This window comes from Cavia porcellus, unplaced genomic scaffold, assembly GCF_034190915.1.
Source record: "Cavia porcellus strain 051 isolate PalLab524CR breed Dunkin Hartley unplaced genomic scaffold, mCavPor4.1 scaffold_6, whole genome shotgun sequence".
NCBI lineage: Eukaryota > Metazoa > Chordata > Mammalia > Rodentia > Caviidae > Cavia > Cavia porcellus.
In genome coordinates, this window is record NW_026947489.1 from 39,276,372 (window position 1) to 39,302,344 (window position 25,973).

At 49.1% G+C, this 25,973-nt stretch overlaps 1 protein-coding gene and 1 pseudogene across 3 annotated transcripts; both read right to left on the reverse strand.

Annotated features, from left to right (window-relative positions):
• Positions 1-279: 279 nt before the first annotated feature.
• On the reverse strand, positions 280-24,326 carry Sema4a (semaphorin 4A). Of its 3 annotated transcripts, none has more exons than XM_003475383.5 (15): positions 24,175-24,326; positions 17,119-17,286; positions 15,270-15,430; positions 14,107-14,169; positions 13,817-13,915; positions 13,491-13,596; positions 12,788-12,904; positions 12,416-12,540; positions 12,103-12,275; positions 10,750-10,900; positions 3,307-3,487; positions 2,711-2,829; positions 2,461-2,618; positions 2,055-2,155; positions 280-1,573 (listed from the first exon to the last, which is right to left on the reverse strand). In XM_003475383.5, exons 2-15 carry the CDS (start codon positions 17,255-17,257, stop codon positions 981-983), a joined length of 2,286 nt encoding a protein of 761 aa, XP_003475431.1. In that variant the 5' UTR covers positions 17,258-17,286; positions 24,175-24,326; the 3' UTR covers positions 280-980. The 3 variants fall into 3 exon arrangements, with proteins under 3 accessions (XP_003475431.1, XP_005006229.3, XP_005006230.1); XM_005006172.4 differs by lacking the exon at positions 24,175-24,326 and adding an exon at positions 21,318-21,446; XM_005006173.4 differs by lacking the exon at positions 24,175-24,326 and adding an exon at positions 18,157-18,785.
• Positions 3,500-10,743, reverse strand: LOC100721271 (ribosomal biogenesis factor-like; annotated as a pseudogene).
• Positions 24,327-25,973: the final 1,647 nt, after the last annotated feature.

Here is a 25,973-nt window from a genome sequence, read left to right on the forward strand (position 1 = left end):
GAGTCACGAGAAGTGTGGGAGAGTTGGGGACAGCAACTGTGGGGGCCTTAGCAAGAGAGTTAGTGGCACATAAAGTGTGGCATGCCGTCTAGCAGATACAGAGGGAGACTGCCACAAGGAGGTGCTGGGGCTGGATCAGAGGCAGACAGGGGTTCCAGAGAGCACCTCCTCCCAGCCTATTCTCTTCTGGCTGGTGGATAGCCTTGGACTGCTTGCTCCCCTCACAGCATGGCTGTCCTCTGGGGGAGCATTCTGCTCCAATGGAAACATCAGCATTCATAAACTTTTGTCCTTTTAATAAAAAATAAATTTTCTTGACAAGCAGTTTTCAAACAGGGGAAAAGAGATAGGAGAGGTCAAGGGGCGTGCCAGGGTAAAGAGAACACCACCCCTGGCCATGTTAGTCAGAACAAAGGAAGCAGCCTGCCCCGACTGAAGCAAGAGGGGAGTTTGTCAGACTTCAGGAACAACTCCCTGGAGTCAGTAAGGAGAACAGGAGGTGTCAGTTCCCTGCAGGACCTAAAGACTCCTGGAACAGAGGTGTTTGTGTCCAAAGTAGCAGCTGCCTTCAAAGTGAGTTTCTAGGAGCATTGTCCCAGCTTATGGTTGTCTACTGCCCGGCTTCATTATTGTCGGGTCCTGCAACACCCAGGTTTTAGGGTCTTCCGGAGCAGGATATTTCTGGAGGGTTCCTGGGATGGCCAGAATGGAAGGACCCTCCCCAGGTCCTCATGCCACATCACAGATACAGGTCTGGGGGCACCCCACATCAGAGAGCCTCATGCTTGGTAGAAGGGGTTGCACTGGGGAGGGATGCTCCATGCAGGGCCTCACTGAGTGCTTCTGGTTGCACAGATGGCAGGAGAAGCTGCTGTCAGAGGTGGGAGTCTGCCCCCCTAGTCAGGGCTTCACAGCTTGGGGCACATAGCCGGCATGGCTAGGTGCACGTCCTACTCAAAAGCTCAGCCTGCATCCACAGTTTAAGCCGTATCGGTACCCAGGTGGTTATTATCAGCGTCCACATTAGTGGCAGAGGTCCGGCTTTCTTTTTGGGGCTCGAGGCATGGTTGCCTGCTCAAGGGGGCCTTATCCCCAGAGGGCAGGGTCCCACAGCCCTGGACCTTGCCCCGAGCCCGCAGCGCCCCCAGTGGGGCAGTGAGGAGGATGATGAGGGCTCCTGAGAGCACTAAGGCGAGAAGGATAGTGACCACAAGAAAGTGAGGCCAGTAGGATCGCTGGGCAGCCATGGCAGCCCCACCACCAACCCTGGTCAGTGGGACTTGCACACGCTCCCGGGGAATTCCTGCCAGTTCTGGATCCATGGCCAGGGGCTGGTCCTGGCTGTCTACCCAGTAGGAGACAACTGGGTATGAGAAGCCATTCTCAGTGGCTATGCACTGGTAGAGACCGCCAACTCCATCCTGTGGCAACAGCAAGAGGGAGCCATTGTAGACAGCAGAAGAGGCCTCTGGGATTTTCCCTGTGCCATGACTCCAGCGGTAAGAGGCCAGTGCTGACAGGTGAGGGCAGGGGAGTTCCAGGATGGAGTTGGGGACCACCAGGACTTCTTTAACTAGAGGACAAGGAAAGATAGTTAAGAGAAGGCAAGAAAGAAGATAGGGAAGAGAATGACTAACCTGCATTTGGACCTTAACTCTCGTCTCCAGCTTCCATTTCGACTCTCACACTCAATGCTCATCCCTCCTCTGTCTTCAGACTGAACCCCAACTATCCTCCAATGCGTCTAACTCCAACTTGGTATCAAAACCAACTTCTGGGGCTGGGGATTTAGCTCAGCGGCATAAGTACCTGCCTTGTAAGCAGGTGGTCTTGAGTTTGATCCCCGGTACCGATTAAAAAAAAAAAAACACCAACTTCTGCCTCACCCTAATCCTAGTTTAGCCTCCAGCTCAGAATTCCTTCTTCTCTGTGGCCAGGACCCAGATCCACCCCAACTCCGGGGTTCAGGTCTCTAGCAGACAGGTACTAGGGGAAGACATGGGAGCAGCAATGCCCACCCTTACCCAGAGGTCCTGCTCAAGTCCCACACTCACTGATTTGGGGACGGCTCTGAGGCCGATGGCTCCTGCCCATAGGCCCCTTGGCACATGCCCACTCTGGATTCCCTCGTTCCATGTCCTGCTTCCAGTGTTTCCTGAGGAGAGCAAAAATCATCCCTTGAAACAACACAGATGGGAAGAGCAGGAAGGGATAGAAACGCAGGGAGGAAGACAGTAAGTGAAGGAGACAAGCTGGACAGAGGAAGGGACTGGGGACCCAGGAGGGCTGCGCGCAGCCTCAGAACTGTCAGCCCAATGCCAAGCCAGGCGAAGCCCACCATGGGAGGGGTGGGTCTTGGAGTTAATGCATTAGAAGGCCCTGGGGAGAAAGGAGCAGCAGAAGCCAGGGAAAAAGGGTGCCAGCAGGTCTCCTCACCTGCTACTCAGGACTGGCACTTACAGGTTAGGGGTAGACAAAAGGCAGCAAACTCGAGATTCAGGGTTCCAGGCACAGTGGGGGTCCCGGGCAAGGACACAGTCGACACAGGTCTCATAGACACTACAGTTGGCTCGGGGCACCCTTTGGACACCTCCTGAGAAGCCTACGAACACTGCACCCTGGAGGAGAGATGAATGTAAAGAGGCTGCAGGACACCTCACACCCTTCCAGTCCCACCAGAAGACCAATGGACAATCAGTTCCTCTCCCACCTGGCTGGGGGCCAGCTGCAGATTGCGAACAGGTTCAGGGTCAGTGAACAGTTGGATCTCCTCCACCAGATAAGCACGGTTGTCCCGACTCACCACAGCCTTGTGCAGGGACCCAGTGGCTGTGGGGAAAGACAGCTGAGATCCCCCACCACCTCTGTGGCCCCTCACTGCATGGCCTCCCCACTGTGAGATGTTCCTTGTGCAGCACCGGTGCCCTGGGCAAAGACTGATTGCACCACGCCCTCCTCCCAGCACCCCTTCTTCTCTACCCCTTCCCAGTTGGAAGGAGGGAGCTCTACCCTCAGTGTCCCCAGCTCCCCTTTACCCACTCGCTCCTCCCTGACATGACTTAAAGTCCATATGGCTCTCCCTAAAACCACTGAACACTTCCCACCAAACCCCACAAAGCTGAAAGTGCTGGAAGGGCAGGGACTGGACTATCTTCCTCTCCTGATGCATTTTCAGAAACAAGCAAGGCACCAGGTAAACATTTGCTGAACAAATGAACAAATGTCTGATCTCAAAGGTTGCCCTCCTCAGCTGGGGTGCAGCCCCATGCTGGTCCTGTGCAGGACATCCTGCGGCCAGTTACTCACAGGTGCCCAGGTACATAACCACATGGCTGTGGCCATCAAGGTCCTGGGCTGTCTCCACCGCAAGCTGCGTATACTCCACACCAGACTTCACCAGCAGTGGTGTCTCCACCACCTGCCCATCCATCAGGAAATGGTCCTTCATGAAGGTCAAGACTTTATCGGAGGAGGGGCCCACCGAACACTGCAGAGGGAGGGAGGTGGCTCAGTTAATTCACCGCTTTCCCACAGTGCTGCCTCCTGCTTCTCTCCCCCCATGGCTGTTGTCCTTCTTTGCCTTCTTCTCCCATGAAAGGAGTTTCACAGCTCAGTATTCTGAGCTGTCTGGCTGCAAGTTCCAGTCCTGGCGCCTGAAGTTCCTCAGCTGTAAGGATAAAATGCACCAAAACACAGAAAGTAATCAGCGCATTGCTTGGCACACAGTAAGTACTGGATGTGTGATAGCTGTTGTTCCTGCCCATTTCCTCAGCACCTGTACCACAGCTACCTGGAAGCCAGAGGAAGCACAATGACAGCCCCTGTAGCCCAGGACTACATTTTGCTTTGTAGTCCCAGACCAAGCCGAGGTCTTGATGCACAGATGGTGCTCAGCAAACATCTGCTGATTCATCTGCTGAATGAAGGTGTCACAGGGAGGGGTGGTGAGGCACGGAGTGTTTCTCATCCTGGGAGAGCCCTTCCTCAATCCTGGGACTCCTTTTTCTCACTCAGAAATGAGGGGGTTGGGCCAGCTGCTCACCAAAGACGCTGCTGACACAAGCGTGCCATGGCTCTGGGATGCCTGTGTCCTTGTCATCGGGTTCAAGAGTGCCTTAGGAGGCCAGCTTCAACTCTGCCACTGATAAACTGCGTCTACAGACAAGTTACTTCCTCCCTCTAAGCTCCAACTTGCTTATCTATAAAGCAGTGTAAGACAACTACACCCCATTTTGATACCAGCAGGAACACACACACGTACTTCTGCCTCTTCCCAAAGGTGTTTCTTTTTAGAAGTGGAAAACAAAAGGGATGCACAAAACAGAGGAAAGGCAAGATAGTTCACATTTTGGAGCAGGGAAGCAAATGAACAAATAAGAAAAAATTCAGAGAAAAACCAGTCTTCTCAAACCAGCTCTGGGGGAAGCCCTAAAACCATCTGATTTACAGGGTAAATTCCTAAAATGCATGAATGCTGGCCCCACTATCCCTTGAAAGTCACACTGAAGGGAAAGCTACATAGAGAGGATCATTGCAGTCTTTTTATGCTCCAAGTTCCACATAGCTGTGTGACTACCCCTCCCATATCCTGCTCCAAGTCTGGAAGCTGATTCTCTGGGAAGGGTAAACAGAGAGTCTTAAGCAGGAGAGCAGACCCAGTGGCTGAAGACACCATCCCGAAGGCAGAAAGACTGAATACAGGTGGGTACACCATGTAATGAGACTCTCTCTATACCCAGCAGTCTTCCCCTGTGACTCCTGGGCAAGCAAAAGACAGAAGAGTCTGGCAAAGCAGACTAGAGGGCCAGGAGGAAAGACTTGGCTATCACCCTGATGGCCACCAGCCAACAGCCCAGCCAGATGATTTTCAGCGGGGCTACAATGGAGCCCAAATTACCAAGCTCTACTCCTGGGCACAGAGCTTCCAAACAGCCTCAGTGTTCCCTCCTCTTAAATGTGAGTAGATAAATGGGCATGATGGCACACACAGGTGATTCCCAGATACTTGGGAGGCTGAGGCAGGAGGATCATAAATTCAAGGCCAGCCTGGGTAATTTGGTGAGAGCACCATTTAAAAAAAAATCAGAATAACAATAATAAATAAAAAAGAAAGGATGGAAATGTAGCTCAGCACTCTCTGGGTTCAATTCCCAGAACTACAAATAAATCAATAGAGTAGGTTGCAAAGTACTACCAGATTTGTGGCCAGAACTATGAACATGAACTATGAACAAGAAAGAAACCAAAATAAATTCTTTTAAAAAAGAGAATAAAATCTAAGAGGAAATAAATTCAAAGAGAAGACTACTTCACAGAAAACCAGCATTACTATCTTGAGTAAGATCACTGAAGATAAAAAAAAAAAAAGATTACTGAAGATAGTGTACTTTTTTCTTTTGGTACCAGAGATCAAACTCATGACCTCGTGCTTGTCAGGCAAGCACTTACACTGCTGATGGCATACTTATGAAACAAAAACAGAAAGCTGTTCAAGAAGGGTTTCATATCACACAAAAAGGGCTCCAGATATCTCCTGTATTCAAAAGGAAGTATAAATTATCTCAGTGAAAGAGTGATCTCTCCCAATCAAATCTGAATATGATCAAGTCTCTAGATCTAACTGAGCAATTTAAAGAAATACTTAAATTATACCACAGCCCACTATTATGACATCTTAGGCAATCCCCTGAAAAAAGACAAGAGTCTAGTGAGGAAAAAAACAGGTTACATTCAAAGGACTAAGAGTTTGGCTCTGGGCGTCTCCATAGTAGCACTGTATGCTAGAATACAAAAGAAGAAGACTTTAAAGGAAAATTCTTTCTTTTTGCTTTTTATTTTTGTTCTTTTGTGTATCTGAAATCGAATGAGAAAATTATTTCTGTTATAGAAATATATATCTGGGCCAGGGATTTAGTTCAGCAGCATAAGTGCCTGCCTGGCAAATACGAGGTCATGAGTTGGATCCCCAGTACCAAAAAAGAAAAAAGGGAGAAAGAAATATATATCTGCCAAGCATGGTAGTTCACATTTGTAATATCATTTACTTGGAAAGCTTAGGCAGGAGAATCACAAGTTCTAAGCCAGCCTGGGCAGTTAGCAAGACTTTGTCTCAGAAATAAAATTTTAAAAGCTGGCAGATATGGCAAAGCACTTGCCTGGCTTGTGGGCGGCCCTGATTTCAATCTCCAGTACTGCCAAAAAATAAAAAAAAAGATTACATATATCTATCTAAACCATCAAATGTGAAAGCAGAATAAAGACATTTTCAGACATTCAAGTTCTCAGAAACTTTTACCTGCTATGTACTTTTTTTCCAGGAATTGATGAGATAGATAAAAAAAAATTAAGTAAAAAAAAAGGAAGCAAAAAACACCAAATGCGGTATTTCAGGAAACGCCAAGTGAATCCCCAGGAAAGGAGGAAGAGAGGTTCCAGGGTGGCACTGTGCTCCGGATATAGAGGCCACCAGGCTAGAGGGGGCAGAGATGAAGGGTTTCCAGGAAGATGAAACTGATAAAACAGCTCAAAGGTCTGTCTTCAGGAGATACTTAAGACAATTCAGGAACAATTTAGGTCAGAGTAGAGATAAAAAGTGTAGCAAACAAAACAAGTTTAAAAAAGAGAGAGAGAGACAATTACTAAGTTCAGGGAAAATAAAAATTATGCAAAAGGAAAAAGTAATTCTGGCTTACAGGCTGGCTTTCTGCTGTGAATAACACGGATCATAATATAAATATTATTTTAAACTACTGTAAAACTATACTAGGGGGCTGGAGGCGGGTGCAGGAGTGTGTTAGGTAGATCCTTGGTTGATGAGGGGAGGGTGTGGGGAGCCTACTTTGAGCTCACTCATTTCCAAGGTGTATATTTCCTCCACAGATGAATACCCTACCTCTGTCATGTCATGTTCTCTAAAAACCACTGGTGTGAATTTGCATAGAGATGTGCAAAAACAGGTCTTGTTAGGTGCTTCAAGTAGAGTCCAGCACACTACCAGGTGGGGCCTCCTGACCTTCCAAAATGGGAATTCAGTAGGTACTGTCTGGAGCTAATGTGTTAAGAAGAACATGGGACACAGGTCTGGGAGTGTAGCTCATTGGTAGAGTATTTGTCCAGCTTGGCAAGGCCCTTGTCCAGCTGGGGCCCAGTGTGAGCCCCAGCACTGCAACAACAGCAACAAAAGCATGGTATTTAGAGATTTGTACATGAATAAAGACTCCTCTAAAAAAGTTGAAGGTGCCCAGCATGGTGACACACATCTGTATTCCCAGCACTCTGGAGGCTTAGGCAGGACAACCACCACAAGTTTGAGCCAGTTTGAGCTTCGTGAGTTTTAATCTCTATAGCAAGACTCTGTCTCAACTAAACAAATAAATAAATTAAATTAAATAAATAAAAGAGTTAAAGGTGATTGGGAAAAGATGACGCTAGGGAGTAAGGTTGTTTTTTGTATTCAATCCTGCAAATCTATATAATTCTTTAAATCATGCCTATTCTCACCACACATTAAAAAAAAAAACAACTTAGGAATCAATCTAATCTAGAAGGTGGAAAATCTTTCCAATGCAAATTACAGAACACTAAAGAAGAAACCAAGAAGAAACTAGAAGGTAGAAAGATTTCCCATGTTCATGGGTGGGGAGAATTAATATTATTAAAGTGACCACGTTACCAAAAGTAACCTAACCTATAAATTCAATGCAATCCCCATCAAAATCCTGGTGAGATTCTTCACAGAACTAGAAGTAAAATTCATACAGACACACAAAAGACCTAGAAGAATCAAAGCAATTATAACCAAAAAGAGCAAGGTTGAAAGTACCACAATACCTGATTTCAAATTTCAAATTATAAACCCGGTGTGGTGGCACAAGTCTGTAATCCCAGCACTTGGGAGGCTGAGGCAAGGCAATCAATGCAAGTTTGAGACCAGCCTGGGCTACAAAGTGAGCCCAAGGCCAGCCTGAAGTGCATAGTGAAACTCTGTCTCAAAAAGACAAAAAAAAAAAAGGGGGGGGGGGCGGGGCTGGGGATTTAGCTCAGCAGCATAAATACCTGCCTTGCAAGCAGGTGGTCATGAGTTCACTCCCCGGTACCAATAAAAAGAAAAAAGAAAAAAAAATTTTTTTTCAAACTATACTACAAAGCCTAGTAGCAGAAACAGACATGAAGACCACTGGAACAGAATAGATGACACAGAAACAAACCTATGCAGCTATAGTCATCTGATTGTTTTTTTGAGATAGGGTCTCTCTATATAGCTCAGGCTGGCCTTAAATTTATGACAACCCTCCTGCCTCAGTCTCCCAAGTGCTGAGCCTACAGGCATACACCACCATACCCAGATGGAATCATCTGATTCTTTTTTTTAAATACTTATTTTATTGAGTTTTTTTGAATTTGATACATTTTCACTGTATTACAATTGAGCCATTAACCTTGCAGCTTCATCAATATTAACTGGTTCATTTTCAGGATGCTGCTGATTAGCCAGCTCTTTCTGCAGAGGTTCAAGAGTAAGCCTTTTTGAGAAGTATGCAAGTTCCTTCTGAATGTTTACAAAAGCATTATTCATTCTGTGAACCTTTTCATCATTCACAATGTTTATCTTCTTAAGATTAGAAGCAACTGGTTTTGCTTTACTTTTAGACTAAAAGTTTTCTTGGACTTCTGCCCTTTTAATTTATTCTTGGCCATTGTCTTTGATACCTGCGTGCAGCTACTCAAGCTCCAGGTGACACCACCTGCACACACACTGTCCAGCAAACCATCTGATCCTTACCAAAGGAGCCAAAAGCAAACACGCGAAAAAAGACAGCCTATTTAGCAAACGGTGCCAGGGAAACTGGACCTACATATGTGGAACACTGAAACTAGACCCCATCTGTCACTATGCACAAAAATCAACTCAAAATAAATCAAAGACGTAGGTACAAGATCTGAAACTTTGAAACTTATTGAAGAAACAAAAGGAAACACTTGACTAGGACTCTAGTAGCACAGAAAATAATTGCAAGGATCAACAAATACCACTATATGAAATTTTAAAATTTCTGCATATTAAAAGAAACAACCAAGAGTGAATGGGAGAAAAATCTTCACTAGCTTTTTTCTGGCAGAGGGTTAATATCTACAATGTATAATGACTCAAAAAAAAAAAAAAACCCACAAAAAAAATAGCCCAATCAATAAATCAATAATGGGGCTGGGGATTTAGTTCAGAGGAATAAGCGCCTGCCTTGTAAGTGTGTGGTCATGAGTTCAATCCCTGGTACCGACAAAAAAAAAAAAATTAATAATGACTCAAAAAAACCCAAAAAACCCCAATCAATAAATGGGCAAGTTAAATGAACACATACTTCTCAAAAGAAGTATAAAGAACCAGTAACTATACAGGAAAATGTTCAAAGTCTTTAGTAATTAAGGAAAAGAAAATCAAAATTACAGTGAGATTCCATCTCACCCCAGTTAGAATGGCTATTATCAACATGTGTGGAAGATGTGGAAAAATGGTACCCCTCTATACTACCGATGGAAATGTAAATTACTACCAACCACTACAGAAATCAGTATGGAAGTTCCCCAAAAAACTAAAACTAGAACTGCTATATAACCCTGCTATTCCATGCCTTGTTAAATACCCAAAGGACTTACAGTCAGCGTACGATAAGGACACCTGCATATCCATGTCAACTGAAGCACAATCCAAGTTCCTAGACAAAGAATCAGCTGAAGTGCCAATCAATGGGTGAATGGGTAAAGAAGATGTGTATACATACACAATGGAGTATTATTAAGCCATGAAAAAGAACATTTATAGGAATGTGGGTAGTGCTGAGATCTTGTTAAGGAAAATAAACCACACTCAAAAAAGACACATGTCCATTTATAAATGTCCCCCAAAATACAAATACCACATTTTCCCTAACATGTGGATATGATTAAAATATATATGATATATATATGAAAATGCCACATTTAAACCAGGCATGGTGGCTCACACCTGTAATCCCAGCACTTGGGAGGCTGAGGCAGGAGGATTGTTGTGCGTTTGAGACTAGCCTGGGCTACAAAGTGAGCTCAAGGCCAGTCTGAACTGCATAGCGAGACCCTGTCTCAAAAAAGACAAAAAAAAAAAAAAAAAAAAAAGAAAAAAGAAAAAAAAGAAAGAAAAGAAAATGCCACATTTAAACCCAATATTTTATAAAAGTAATACACAGTAATGAAAAAAAAATTATTTTAAAAGGTAGTAGGGGGCCAGGGATTTAGCTTAGTGGCATAAGCACCTGCCTGGAAAGTATGAGATCCTGAGTTCAACTGCCAGTACTACAATAAATAAATAAATTCTTAAATAAATAAATAAAAGTCAGGGGCTGGAGAACATAGCTCAGTGGCAGAGCTCTTGCCTAGTATGGTCATGGGTTCAATTCCCAGTACTGGGGAAAAAAATCAAAGTTAATAAGAAACACAGAAGAAGATGGAGTCACCCTTATCCGCTTATTTCCTCAGTGACATAGCCAGATATTCAATGCGCACTTAGTCCTGGATAGGAGGTACCCTCCAACCACTCAGGGATAGGACGACACTGTACACTTGTAGGACATGGGCAGCCAGGGGTGTGCCTGAGCAGACAGGATTGGTGAGATGGGAGCATCAGAAGTTCCCACCATTTACCATATGAGGACAGAAGCTTTTATATGCACATTATGCATGTTGTGAGGCCCTGGCTTTTATGGGGCTGATACTCACACTGCCTGGCCGGGGGTTGGTCTCGACGCCCCTGTAAGTAGTCCAGCGTGAAGTTTCTTTGTTCAATTCTTTGTATTTCCCCTTAAAGACATTCTCAATGTCTGAGAGAGAGAAGGCACAAACTGCTGAACTCCTGGTCCCACCAACCTGCCTGAAAACAGCCAGAGGGAACAGATTAGTTTCTTTTTGCCTTAGCAGTCAGCTGTCGGGCCAGCCCTTGCCTACCCGTAGTGAGAAAACCCAGGAGGGCAAGGGTGTCAGAGCTGGGTCAACCTCAGATGTCTCTTCTTCCCTTTGCCAGGGTGATAAAAGCTTGGAGAGGCCCATGGAGTTCTGTGACTCTGCCCAGGTCTTGGCTGTAGGCCCATCTTAGGATCTGCATTGTGATTATCCTTAATGAGAATTAATTGGGGCACAGGCCCTGGGGTGGCTCTCTTGTCCTTCCTAAGCTAGCATGCACCCTATGAGGGATAACACAACTGGCTCCAGGCGGGCTCCCCATGAAACACTTTTTTGGGCCCTCTCAAACTCACTACCTTTTTTTTGGTTTTTTTGGTCTTTTTTTGAGGCAACGTTTCATTATACGATTCAGACTGGCCTTGAACTCAACTTTATAGCCCAGGCTGGCCTCAAATTCACTGTGATCCTCCAGCCTCAGCCTCATGAGTACTTAAATCACAGGCATGTGCCACCACCTTGGGCTGACTTTTTTTCTTTTATAGCTTCAGTCCTGGTCTATGAAGATCTCTCTCTCTCTCTCTCTCTCTTTCTCTCACTCTCGCTCTAGCTCTTTAACCTAATTATATACACCAAGAACTCAGCTCTGGATCCCAATCAGCAAAAACATAAATATTGTAGGGCCAGACCACAGCTGTGGGACCTTGGACAAACCAGTTAACCATTTTCAACCTCTAAGCAAATGAAAATATTTTTCTCTAATGACAGTAATGGTGCTTCTCTCTTTACCCTGGCCATTTGGGAACTCAAAAGATAAAAGTGTAGTTCTCACCCAAGGACAACCATTTGAACAGGTGCTATCCTCAGCTTTCTGTGTTATTTTCATTCCCATTTCCTTATCTATGCTATCAATTTTAATGTTGGTCCTTTGTAAACTTCGTCCCATTCTTCTGGAATCAGACAGAATATAAACTAGTTGGAACCTGTCTGCGCGCTATTTTTCCCCCCTCCATGAAGGACATCAGTGAAATTGATGGGAGGTGGTGACTATCAAATGGTCTCCGGGTACAACGCAGTGTGTGTGTTTGCTCACATCAGTCCCTACTCCCTTCAAGAGCCAGGGCCACAGAGGCCTCAGATCCCGATTCCAGCCCGCGTTCACGCACTGCTGCTCACCACTGAGAGGTGAAGACTGCGTAGATGCGGGGACCAGTGGACGACCCGGCGGGCAGCAGGACCGCGTGGCGGATAATGTTGAAGGGTAGCTGGCCAGGCTGGGCGCAGAGCAACTGCGCCTTGAGGAAGGTGGTCCACTTCCTTTGCAGCAGCTTCTCTCCACCCACGTCGTTCTAGGGACGTACGAGGGGTCATCAGGAGCCCTGGTCCAGCACCTGCCCTCTCCCATTGGGTTTGCAGCGCTCAAACCCGCCCCTGCTGCCTTCTCACTGGCTCCCTCGAGGCTAACCCCGCCTCTCAATAAGCCTCGGACCTTGCAGACTTGAGCCACGCGGGAGGTGCGGAGCTTCTCGAAGAAGTCGAACTCGCTGGCAGTCTCCTCAAAAAAGAAGTAGACGACCTGGGTCGAGGGAATGGCGGCTACGAAGGAGGCGTCCGCTGCGGGGTAGGGCAGAAAGTTAGGGACCTGGATGCCCTGAGCATCCCTGTGAAAACCCTTGGATGGGTCTGGATACTGGGAGCCTGGCTGTGTGGGATATCACAGCTGGTGGAGGGTAATGATGGGGAGTCGAGAGGGCGCGTGCACGTACGTGTTAGTCTCCAGCGCCTGGCAGTGATTCACAGCGCCAGGTGGCCAGGACTCTGGAAGGGTTCAGCACCATGCAACGGGTGGCCAGGTTCTTACCGTGCAGCCAGGGGAGGAAAGTGTCCGTCTTGAGGACAGGCTGGGAGCCCAGTGTGCGCATCAGGATGGGCTCGCTGCCCAGAAAGTTGTTCATGGTGCCTGAGTAGAGCATCCCATCTAGAGAGGGGGAGAGGAGACAGAGGAGCTTAGCAGGTGGAGGCTGCCCTGGCTTCCTAGATCTGCCTGCCTGGAGTCAGCATCCATGGCAGTGTCTAGCCTCTTCATACCTCTGCAATTCCTGCCCAACTCCTCCACCCCCACCACACACTGTGTATCCTTAAGTCCCCCTGTCCACATGAAATGACCAATGTGGCCTTCTGTGTTTGTCACATGATGAGTTTAAAGCCCAGACTGAACTGAACTACAAAGGGAGACCCTATCTCAAAAAACAAAGGAGTGAACAAAAAAGCCAGCACACTACAGCAGATTTTCACACAGTCCATGTTGGTTGGACAAGCAACAGAACCTCAGGCTTGTTTTTTGCCTGAAGACCTTCCTGAACCCTAATGCCTCTGTCTTTCCACATTTCTCCTTCCACCTCCTCTGTGACCCTTTCAGTAGGAAGTAGTGGTTGAGATGTCTGGTATTCTCTTTGGTCTGTGCTCAAACCCTCCCATCCTTTAGGAAATGCTGTCCTGTTGTGTATTTTGCAGAGTGACTGGAGAAGGCAGATGCTGGCTAGACCAAGGAGCCTGATACTCACCCACCAAGACAGCAGTGTGATTGTGAGCAGGATCAAAAGGGCTCTGACCTTTCCCCTCCATCACCTTTTCCTCTAAGATGGGCAACAGGTAGGAATCTCGGAGTTCCTAGAGGGAGAAAAGAAGCTGGGGGGCCAGAACACCAGGGTCTCACATATGGGAAGTGAGGGGCATGAAGGAAGAAGAAAAAGGGACAAAGAGGGTCATTGGTCAGGGGCCCAGAGTTCATGAGGATTCTGAGGGTCCAGTTTTCCAGCGCACAGAGGATCAACTGGGAGAGGTACAAGCAGGGTTGCTTGGTACGTGAACGGGGTGGCAGATAACTCACAATGAAGGTGCAGGCAGGGCTGAAGGCGAAGGTGCCACAGGCGTAGAGATGGGTGGCATTGAAAGAGACCAGCACACGGATGAAGTTGAAGCACTGCGTCTGAGGGAGATAGAACTCGGGCTGTCCCCTCACTTCCAGGTGGAAAGAAGGGCAGGGCAGTGTTGAGGCTGCCAAACACTGTCCAGGCTGACTGCGCACAGAACCATGCTGCCCCGTCTGAGGCCACCTCATGATGGTCTCAGGGTGCCAGGTTCCTGCTCCAGGCCCTCACACCCCGCTCCTCCCTTTACCTCGTTGCTCTTCTTCTTTAAGGCACACTCACGCTTTTTTCTCTCACTGGCCGGCCAGGGTATCTGAAGTGGGGATTGAGAAGGTAGAGATGAAGGGAAAGGAGATGTTCTGTCCTTCTGTGACCTGCGGTCCCCTTCTCAGTTCACCAGTAAGTACAGTAGGACCATGCTTATGAGCAGTAACTTCACTTCGTGACTGGGTTGTTACTCTGATCACTCTAATATGCATTGGGTCACAGCTCCATGACAGACACACAGCCTAAGGAAATCAGACAGAACTGAGTTTATGTTTAGGTTCTGCCACTTACTGATTTAGCCATCTTGGTCAGTTAGTTTCATAGGCTGCTGGTGAGCACAACCAAAAGCATATGTAAACCCTAACACTTGGTTTTCATAGCAGCAATTATAAAACCACGTATTTCCTGGGGAAAATGTCAGTTTCTCTGTCACATCTTAAAGAGGCCACATTTAAAAAAAAAAAAAAAGTCTCAGGTATGATGGTGCATGCCTGTAGTTCCAGCACTCAGGAGGCTGAGGCAGGAGGATCATTGTGAGTTCAAGGCCAGCCTGAACTGCTTAGCAAAACCCTGTCTCAAAAAAACAAAAACAAAAAAAACTCACCTTGAGTTCACTATGCAGCCAAGCTGGCCTGAAACTTAAGGTGATCCTGCCTCAGCCTCCTGAATCCTGGGATTACAAGTGTGAGCTACCATACCAGCAGAGAGTCCACGTTTAACCAGTACTCCATATCAACAGACTCCATATTGAAAATAAACCATGGAACTGATCAGTAATTGCTATTACCTCCCTGCCTTCCTCTCCTCTCTCACATTGCTCCCTTTTGGACAGTGACAATGATGACAATAATACAGAAGCTTCAATGGTGGATATCAAATTATTGATATAATTTGAGTCACTGTTTATCTCATATGTCAATGATTTCCATGTCACCCTCTTAGCAGTTGATATTATTCAACCAGTGACACCACTGAGTAGTGATACCACAATCACATTTCTTGTGACAGACAAGACATACAGAACAAGAACTGATTATTGCCGATGGTAGATAAAAGTGTGTGGGGGGGATGTGTGTGGCATGGCACAGGGCAGCAGGCAGTCCCTCCTTGCTCCCAACTCCCACCCTGTATTTCCAGCCTCCTCACCATGTTCTTCAGCCTTGGGACTCCTGGGTCCTGGATAGCCAAGGCCAGAATAGCCTCTCGTGCTCCCACATACAGAGTGTTCCCGTCACCACTCAGGAGCAGAGTGTCGAAATCTCGGAGGCCGCTCTGCTGGAAGAAGCCAAGGGCCCTGCGTGGGTCCCCTGTTGGGAAGTGGAGAGAAAGAGTGGCAAGAAGCAGCTGGTTCTTGAGACAAAGACAGGGAAGGCAAGGATTGGCAGAACTGTTCCCCAGGCCTTGGCAGCTAAACCATTCTTGCTCACCAGCAGCCCCTTTCACTCCACCCTCCTGGCAGTCTCAAGAGCTCTGTGTTGAGCCACAGTGGAGAGGAGAGGCTGCCAGAGATGGAGTAATGGCAGCCTGGGGGTGGGGGCAGACCACAATGGATGCTATGTCAGGCCCGGGGGCTGGAGGGAGGCATTGGTCCCCTCATTGGGAGGGGGAACAGCAGGCAGGCAGGCAGGCTTACAGGAAGGTGTTCACAGCCACAGGCAGGAAACATAGATGCAGGGTTGAGGGCAAGGCCATTAGAATTTTCAGGGTCCCTGTTTCCACTTCTGCCACCCCCCCCCCACTTCCTTCCTCTCCTCTGTTACAGAAAATTTCCACCACTAGCAATATTGTGAATAGAAGGAAGTATTGTCATCCTTTCTGAGGTCTATGTGGCATGCTTGCGTGTCACCTGGGTAGAAGTGAGTGGATGGATGCAGGAGGTTCACATAGGTGCTGTCCCTCACTGAGGTGTGATGTGCACCTGACTGTGTGTTCATGCTGTCCCTCACCTAGGGGTACATGTGCACCTGAGTGTGTGTTCCCATCCTGCCCTACTGGTACATTAGCAAGGAGGACAAGTCAGACTCTCTCACTAGCACAGTCACACTTTGGTGGCAGGTAGAGGACTGACTGACTGTCCCCTTTGTAGGCTTAGGGAATCTCAGCCCAGGAATACAGAAGGGAAGACTTGGAAAGATCTTCCCCAGAAAGGGGAAAGAGCTAAAGGGAGCAGTGTCCATGGAGCCTGGACTCCCTCAGGATGTACACAGCCCTTAGTTACTGAACTGGCCACCCCAGCCTGTGCTTGTGTCAGGGATCATTCTGCTCCTCTCCCTCCTTGAGGCTTTGAGTTCCCAAAGAGCAGGGCTGGATCGGGTCCCTGTCTGTGCCCCCACTTCCCTGCACAAGAGGGCTCTCCGTCAATGGGTGATTGCATTTCCTCTACCAACTTGCTCCAGAAAGATGCTAAAAACACAAGTATGCCCAGGAGACCTACCCCTACCACTCCTGCAGGACCTATGTCCCTACTCCAAAGCCTGTTCCCTGGAGGTGAGAAGGCCACAGTCCTCCAGCCTCAGTAAGAGCCCTGCAGGCTGTGCTGCAGGGCTCCAGGGCCTACATGCCAGCTGGGCCATCCCAAGAGCTCATCTGGCTGGCCATGGCGTGGTCTGGTGTGGTCTCTGTGGTTGGCACAGGTCTGGCATGCCCTGGACCACCAGGTTTGTAGATGATCTGGTGTGGGGCTTGCCTTTGGGGGGATGTAAAAACAGTTGGGGTTTAAGGTACTTCACATGGTGACAGTGACAGTTAACAGAAAGAAAAATCCCCTACTTGGTGGAACTGCCTGGGATCCTTGGGTCCCTCTCTTCCTTCCCTTCTCTGTAGGTTTCTATTTCTAGCTTTCTCTTTCTCTACCACCTCTGTTGCCCCCTGGCATCATTCTGGGTGTCTTATTTCTCCGTGTCTATCTCCCCCTCGTTGTGTTCCCTCTCTGTCTTCTGTACTCCGTCCAGCTCTGCATCACCATCCCCACACTTCCTGACCATCACACACTTACCTGCATTGTATCTGACTCTGGGCACGGGCCCCTGCCCACCACCCCCAGCAGTCAGTGGCGGCAGCAGCAGCAAGAGCACTTGAAAGAAGAAAAGACCCAGGAGGTTCCAGGGGTCCAGGCCCAGGGCTGGGGGGGCCATGCTCAGCCAGAGGCTGTCACCAGATGGCTCTGAGGAAACAGGCACCAGGGGAACTTTATGGGTGAGCTGTCCTACCACATCCCCCCTGGGGACCAATCAGAGAGCCCCAGAGAGCAGAAGTGTGTGTGTGTGTGTGTGTGTGTGTGTGTGTGTGTGTGTGTGTGGCACCATAGCGGAGGGGAGAGGCTTTAGAAAGTCTCACTTCCATTCCACACAGTGACCTCAGTCTGTTGCCTGAGTTTCCCCTTTTTTTAGTACCAGGGATCAAACTTACAACCTCATGCCTGCCAGGCAGGCGCGTATGCTACTGAGCTAAATCAGTTTCCCTTTTTAATAGGGGCACAGGTGCTCCCCCTATCCTGCTCCTTCTGGTCTCTCTTCTCACCAACACCTCTGCTAAGCCATTCTCACCATAGTGTTGGGAAAGTCCTTTGTGCCGTCTTTATCTTTTCCGTCTTCCCAAAACCCAGAGACTAAAGCCTTGCCTGGCCGTAAGCCGAAGGCTGTCAGGTGAGCAAGATCCTGTACTCACAGAAATTTTTTGGACTGTACTCTCTCTTGTCCTTTCAAATCTGTTGACACCTTGCCTCCTACCCACTCCCGACCCAGGCAGGAACCCCAGGTGTGAGTGAGCCTGCTCCCATTCTCCCCACCACTACCACAGCCCCAAAGGGGGCTCACGTTTTTTTTTTTTAATCTCACCTGGGTTTCTTCTTCCAGAAAGTCCATGCAAGCCCACCCACCACTTGGCTATCAGCACTCCCAGGGGCAGCCTGGGTAGGGTAGCTGGCTGTCTCCCAGCCTCTGCAATGCCCGGTCTCCGTGCCGTGCCGTGTGCTGCCTCCCTGTGATCTGTGTCTCTCCTCCCAAGGCTGCCAGCCACAAACAACCCATCTCACCTCACATACTCTTGAGCCAGTTGTGAGAAACTCCAGCATCCAGAGTCTAGGGCAGGAGTGCCATCCAAGAGAAAGAAGGACAGAGTTCCTAGGCCCCAGAGGCAGGGGACAAATGCTTAGCCTGGCTGGAACGGGAGCACAGCCCCCCAGGCATCCATCATGCCAAAGCCAGCAAGCACCAGGAGCTCTGTGCCAGGGGAACCAGAATTTCCACCTCAAGTTGTAACAGATCCTGGTTTGGGCGGAAGTTGGTGGATTGGGAGGGGGAAAAGGGCTGGCCTGCCTGGCAGGAGACACACCTCTCTCCCTCCCAACTCTTGCTTCAGTCTGTACAGGGTTTAAAAGGTCTTTCTAGACCACTTCAGCCACCCCCTCCGTCTGGGCCACACGGCATCCCCAGTCTATCCAGCCTACCCCGTGGTTTCCTTTTGTGTGAAATTTTCCAGATAGGAGTCTTTTGTATTTCTCTTTTCACTTGCGTATCTAGTGGGGTCTCTCACTCCTACCTCCTGAGATGTTCCTACAGTACTTTAAACTTCAATTCCCACTTTTAGGATCTTTAAAAGATAGAACAGCTATATTAGGTTGTTAGCCATGACTTGACTGAGGAAGTGCCCCTCATAGTGTCATCCTGCCACCATCAGGGTGACATCAGGCAAGTGGGAAGCCCAGGAGATTTCTCATCTGAGTACATACTTCACAGGACATGTTTCTGAGGCACCAAGCCCTGTGACTGCTGCTAATGCTTCCCCATGGGGAGCTCACAGGGGCAGCCTCATAATGTGGGGTTAATGAGGCTCCAGGCCTGTGAAGTGGGACGCGTCTGCTCACTCAACCAGGTCAAGTGACAGCAGGTTAAGAAGCACACGTCCTAGGGCCAAGCCAATGCCAACAAATAACTCCCCTCCACCTCAGACTCACATTGCTCACCACAAATCAGGAAGTCCTTTCTGGAGTGTAACCTCTAGCCCTTCTGCGGCCATGTCAGCCATCGAGGGATGCTCCTTAAACTCCTTAGCCAAACCCACTCTTCAGTCTTCTCTCTTCCCCTCTGCTCCCAACATCTCTCAGTTCCCCAGGGCTGCTCTGGGACAGACCCCTTTTGTCAACTGTTGAGACTTGTACAAGACCCTCCAAACCTTCCCCAAGGCTAGTTGCCAGGTCCCTGCCACACTCTCAGAATCAATTCCCCTAAGCCTGCCTACAGCATCTTCCCAATCCCTGGCTCAGATTTGGGAAGCCACCTTGCCCAGGGCCTTTCTGTAGGAACCCGCTGGCTTATTTGGGTCAGAGGGAAGGGCTCTGATGGGGAAGTAAGGCAGGAGCTCCAGAAACACCTCCCTGTCCCTCACAGGTCCCACTTCTCTGCAGTACTAGGCCTGATGACTTGTCCCCTTCCTGCCATGAGACTCGGAATTCCCCTATCCTAGACCTTCTCTTCCCAACCCCTCCAGCCAAGCTAACTACTTGACAGGTTGGGCCACAGTATCACCAGGTAGGTGCCACCATGATCTCATTTCACAGAGAAGGAGAGAGTCTACTGAGCTAGAAGGCAAGTTAAATTCAGATCTGCCTCCTTCAAAAATGAATCTTTTTTTTTTTTTTTTTGTGGTCTTTTCCCCTTTTTATCGGTACCGGGCATCGAACTCACGACTGCCTGCTTGCAAGGCAGGCACTTATGCCGCTGAGCTAAATCCCCAGCCCCCCAAAAATGAATCTTTTCAAGCGCACAGTTGTGAGTTCAATCCCCAGTACAAAATGAATCCTTTGCCATAGTAGTCTCTCTGGAGCCCTCAGTACCATTTCCTGACCCGTAGGAAATTAGTTGGAGCCACTTGGTGGTGAAGGCTTATGGAGGTTGGGAGGGTAGCAAGCTCTCTCTTCTCCAGGCTAAGAAACATCTCTGGAGACAAGTTGGCAAGAATAGAGATCTCTCTAAAGGGAAGCCATCAGCTAGCATCTCCTCCCTCAGCAAGGGCCTCCCTTTTGGTGAAGTTCAGTAGGAGAGTCAGATGCGGGGGAGAGGAAGGGTATCCTGCCCCCCAGCAATACACTCTTGGCCTCAGGGCCTGAGTCTGATCCCAAGTCTCACAAGCAGCAGCTGTGGAACCCACTGGCAGGGCTGGTTTGGCAGGTGATGCCCTGCACTGTCACCAAGGCCCTGTCCTCAAAAGGGCCCATGCTCTGTGTCATGCTCTGCTCTTGCCATCTTGAAAGACTTAGTAATGTTTAGAGAAGGGCCCTGCATTTTCACTTTTCACTGCACCCCACAAATTATACAGCAGGTTCTACCCATCCAGAAAGCTCAGAGCTGGCAGGGCCCCGCCCCTTCCTCACTGTACAATGGGAAACCAAGGCTGGAGAGAGGAAGAACCCTGACTGGCCTGGAGACTGGTAGCAAGCCAGCAAGGTGGCAGTGGGGTCAGATGTCCAAGCACCAGGAACGAGGGCCATGCCATGTTCATGTCTGGGGTCCCCCAGCCTGTCTCTTCTCAAACCCTGAGCCCAGCCTGCTACAACACTGAGTTCAGCCTCTCACCTGCCAGGGTCCTCTCTCCTTGCCTCCTCCCCCACATGGAACTGCAGCCTTTCCTGCCAGGCTGGATGTGGGGGTGGAGGTGGGAGGAGAGATGAAGTCAGGGCTTCCCACCTTTCCCCAGCTACCTCAGAGCTCCATCATCCTGGCGTCTCCACCACCACTTGGGGGTCTCTGCAGAGCAGAGACATGTACCACTCCTGGCTTCACCAATGGCCAGGCGGGTGCAGTTCCCGCCTCCTCCTCCTCTTCCCAGCAAGAGAGCAGCCCTCAGAAAAGAGGAGTCCTGTTTTTTGGCTCCCCTTCCTTAGCCCCTCTTATTAATCACAAAAGAGTCAAATCAACTTACATGTGTGCAGTGTCTGCTGTGTACAGGTAAGGAGGAGTGTCCCCAGCATCCCCTGCCTCTTCCACCCCCACTGTCACCCACTCAGTCCAGTCCCTCCTGACCCTTACCCAATGCCTCCCAGGTCCCCTCCTCCAGGCTGCCCAGTGCTGGCGGCTGTGCCAAGAGCGCACACAATACCCAACCCCTTGGTCTGCCCCCTCCCAGGGGCAGAGCAGCGGCAACCAATGGCCCGCCCTCTCCCTTCAGAGCCTTCAGTCAGCTCTGCCTCTCCCTTACCTGGAGCTCGGGATGCCTCTGCGTTTCCCCCCTGGAATGTCAGGCGTTCTGGTTTCCCAGTGCCTTGTCCCTGCCACACCCCCACCCCCAGCTCCAACCCCATCCCACCTCACTGGTCCTTAGTCACCATGGCGACTGCATCTCTAAGTGGGAGGGACCAGAATCTCCCCATATTCTTCCTCCTCTTTCTGTGCCCCACTGTGTCCCACCTTCTGTGACTCCTAGAGCCACATGTGTAGGAACAGGGGACTCCAGATATGGGCACAAAGGGAGGAGACAGTATGGTAGCCCCCTTCCCGCCTGCAGGCATGCAGCACTGTGCAAATATTCCCCAGCTGGGTTTAGGGGGTCAAGTGGGGCCAATTCCTCTTCAGGACCATTTCTCTGGGAACTGTATCTGTGAGGGACAGACCTGGATGTCAGCCTGGCCCCATGTAAATGAGATTCATCATGAGGATGCAAATGAACACATGAATATCTATGCAAATGACCCTTGGGACAAAGTCTCTGTCAAGAAACCTGAGCAACCTATTCTGTTAATATTATCCTGACTTCTGCAAGAAGGGATCCACCATCTAGTCAGGTTCCACTTTCCTTCCTAAGACCCCTATTTGACGGGAAAGGCTGGTGTGGCATAAGAGGAGGAGTGGAGGGAAGACTTCAGAAAAAAACAAGCCCGAGCTGATCTGAGAGGTTTGGGTGGAAGCGTTAGCAGCTGGGTGTTGTGTCCCTCTCAATTGGATCCTAAGCAACCCTATTACCAGAGCTCTGCACTGTCCCCAGGGAGCCTCGGCTTCTTCACTGGTTAAATGAGGAATTGAAAAGCCCTTCTATGCTGCCCCCTCAACATGCAGCAGAACGGTGCAACAGGCACACGGGACCCAGGCACAGTGGCATTTTCCTGGAATCCCAATACTTGAGAGGCTGAAGTAGAAAGATCACAAGTTTGAGGCCAGTCTAGGAATTTGGCAAGACCTTGTCTTAAAATAAAATGCAAAAAGAACCGGGGATGTATCACAGTGGCAGAGTATCCCAAGTTCAATTACCAGGTATCATTAGAAAAGACAAGAAGCTAGGCATCGTGGCACATGCCTGTAATCCCAACCCTCAGGAGGGTGAGGCAGGAGGATTGCCTTGAGTTCAAGGCAAGCCTGGAATATACTGTGAGACCTTGTCTCAAAAAGAAAGGAAAGAGAGAGAGAGAGAAAGGAAGACTGAATTAAGGAAAGAGAGAGGGGAGAGAGAGGGAGGGAGGGAGGAGAGAGAGAAAGAGAGAGAATTAAAGAAAGAAGGAAAGAAAAAAGAAAAAGAAAAGAAGAAAAGGCACCATGGGACCAAGGAGTGGGAGTCGTGGGCCCCACGCCTGACTGCCATTAATTTCTGTACCATCCGGGACATAGCACTTGCCCTCTCAGATTCACAAAACTAAAAAATGACTTTTTGGCCCACCTAGGAGCAACTTGGGTCCTCTCCAGATTTACTAGTATTTTTAGGAAGAAGGAAGTGAATGTGCTGGAAGCTGCCAGGACAGAAGGTTTCACAGGCCATTCCGGTTCCCTTTTAGGTCCAGATTGGGGTGTTGGGTTAGCATGTAGGGAGGGGCAAGGAGAACATGTCATGGAAGCTGAGCTGACACTGAGTAGCAGCTCTCCCACTCCCTGGCTGCTTCTAAACACCCCAGCTTTCCACGCTGCCCCTCAGCAACTATGCCTGGACCCAGGGAGCACCTTCTGCTCAAGCTCCTCTTCCCAGGACAGCAGGGAAAGAAATTATTGCAGAAGAAGCATATCCACCATAGGATATGCTTGGGACCCTGTCTCCGTCTTCCTTTTTTAGGTGAAGTGGCCCAGGCTTGGTGGCCGAGAAGAAAAGGGTGACATTTCTGGAAAGATCTAAGGGAATGAGGGAGCCTAAAGCCTTCTCCAGCTTCACTCCATCCCAGGTTACCCAGCTGGACTTGAGGGTCGCCTCCTGGTCTTAGTATATGGAAGCCCAGCTTCCAGAAAGGAACCGAGCTGTCCTGGTGAGCGTGCAAAGTGTTAATCCTGGAGTGGCGGTGGCTGCAGTGGGAAGCTTGTTATGGCAGTCTGGACAGCAACTCTCCTGCCTGCAGTCCTCTGTAGTAGAGAGAGAGCCTTTCTACAACCTAATCGCCATTTCTCTTGTGGCAGTGCACACAATTCAGCTTTCTCTGCTTTGGCTAGCCTCAGTTTCCCCTGAAAAGATGGGGTGTTGGGTGATGTGTTTGATTGTGAGGGCATAGGGAAAATAAGATGGGAGAGTAGCTGGGCCCACTCCTACAGTTCCTGTACTGGGGAGGCTGAGGCAGGAAAATCATAATTTCAAGACCATCCTGGCCTACTTAGCAAGTGAGTGGGGTCCTGCCTCAAAATAAAGAATAAAAAACGGGTGGGGAAGTAGCACAGTGTGAAGGCCTTGCTTTCAATATCCAGTACACAGAAAGAAAAAGAAAGAAAGAAAAAGGAAGAATAAAAGAAAGAAAGAGGCTGGGGATTTAGCTCAGCAGCATAAGTGCCTGCCTGGTAAGCAGGCAGTCATGAGTTCAATCCCTGGTACCGATAAAAAGGAAAAAGACCAAAAAAAAAAAAAAAAAAAAAGAAAAAGAAAGAAAACGAAGAAACGGAGAAAAAGAACTACGGAAAGACGCAAGGACACAAGTGTCTTGCCCCTTAGATTTATCCCTTGAGAACCCTGGAGTTGCCCTTCACCCAGTGGTCACCCCTACCAGTAGTCACTGAGATTAGCACACCGTGCCCACAGTCCAGGAGTCTCCATCCCACCCCACCACCCCATCCAAAGGGCCACAGTCCCCTTCCCCACCACCTGCCAGGCTTACCCCTAGCCCAGCAGTGGAGACCCTAACCCAGGCGTCCAAGACTTCCAGCAGAGTCTGTGCTGAGCAGGGGCGGAGCAGGGGCTGCAGGGGAGGGGAAGGTGCCCCAGTTCCCAGGCAGCTCTTAAAGAGACCAAGAAGATTTAGCCAGGGGCAGCTTAGCGGGTGAGTGGAGAGGAGAATAGATGGTGGGGAGAAGACTGGCTTTGCCAAAGGTTGGAGAGCAGGAGTGTGGCCCAATACCTCCCCCACCTTCCGGGGAAGCCCTGTGTCCTCTACTTAGCCTGTCCCTCACCCTGTGAAACCCCATGCCGGCTACCCAGTTTGGTCTCCCACCTCTCACACATCCTGGTCCATGTTCCCCTTGGGCCCCTGCCCACTTCCTCCCCCTCTCCCATCTTCATGCCACCTCAGTCTCCAGTGAGAGCTGCCAGCTGGCACTGACTGGTACTAGGCCCTGAGAATCAGCCTAAGAAGGAGAAAGGACCTGAAGCCTGGCCCCTTCTGGGGAGGGGCTAACCTGGAAGGTCAACCTGGAGGGTGGGTGAGCAGCAGAGGCACTGGCCCCTGCCAACGGCCCCAGAGCTCTGGAGAGAGAGAGTCTGGGCTGTGGTGTGGACAGAAGATGGCCTGGACAGTTACCAGCCATGGGCCATGGGGGCATACAAGCACACACAGAGAAGGATAAGGAGGCAGAAAGACAGAGAGCAGAAATCTTCAGTTTTCTATCACTCTTCTGTTCACACCCTTACTGGTTGCCCGGGGTCTGTGGAATCTGTGGCAGGCCCCCTGGCAGGTCACCTCAGCCCCTACGTCCTGACAGCAGGAAGGCCCTAGCCAGCCCCCGCCTGCACCCTGCCTTTCTGCAGGTTGCTGTTCACACTGTCTCCCACCTGGAATAGAGCTGCTTCTCATCCCTACTGGAGAGATTTGTCCTGTCCTTCATACTCATGCCAAGAGAACCCTCCTCCAGAAACTCCCTGGGGTTTTTACCCTACGCTACAGAGTCAACACAGTATGTTCAGGGAATCAGGAGTTCTGGGTGATTTCTGGTAAACCTCTTTCCTCACACGCTCCCAGTTGCCTCACTTATTGTAGGAATCATAAGCCAGACATGGCGGTACATGGCCGTAAGTAACCTCAGCTATTCAGGAGGCTAAGGAAGAAGGATCGTAAGTTCAAGTGCAGCCTAGAAAATTTAGTGACTTAGCCAGATCATATCTCAGAATAAAAAATTAGCTCAGTACAACAGCCATGGGTTCAATCCTCAATACTGCAAAAATAAAACAAAATATTTTAAAAATTAAGAAAGAACAGCAACAACCTGCCCACTAGTGGTGACAGAACAAACTAGTTCCCCTTTTTGGAAGTCATTTTTAGACTCACACCAGCAAGGCCATCTGACTCTGCAATTCCTTTAGGTATTTAGAAAGCTCTGCTGTGCAGTGAGGTGCTGCACTAGGTTCTGGGGATGCATCACAAATAGGACAGATGAAAATACTCACTCTAGGGTGCATATGTTTCATGGGGAACAGAAAATGCATACACATGAAATATGTTCGATGGTATTGCATGCTCTGGAGAAAAACAAAGTGAGAGTAGTTCTGCTGTGCTAGGATTCCAGATGTAGAGGATACTTTTTTTTTTATTGCTACCGGGGATCAAACTCATGACCACCTGCTTGTAAGGCAGGTGTGTATGCCGCTGAGCTAAATCCCCAGCCCGACATTATTTTATTTATTTATTTATTTATTTATTTATTTATTTATTTATTTATTTTGGTACCAAGAGTTGAACTCAGA

Coding starts and splice junctions, on each gene's coding strand:
- Sema4a (XM_005006172.4), bottom strand. CDS start 21,420: ATGGGGTTGGAGCTGGGGGTGGGGGTGTGGCAGGGACAAGGCACTGGG. Junction 12,276..12,415: donor GCGTGGCTCAAGTCTGCAAG/GTCCGAGGCTTA, acceptor GTACGTCCCTAG/AACGACGTGGGTGGAGAGAA. Junction 2,156..2,460: donor CTTTTGTCTACCCCTAACCT/GTAAGTGCCAGT, acceptor TGCTCTCCTCAG/GAAACACTGGAAGCAGGACA.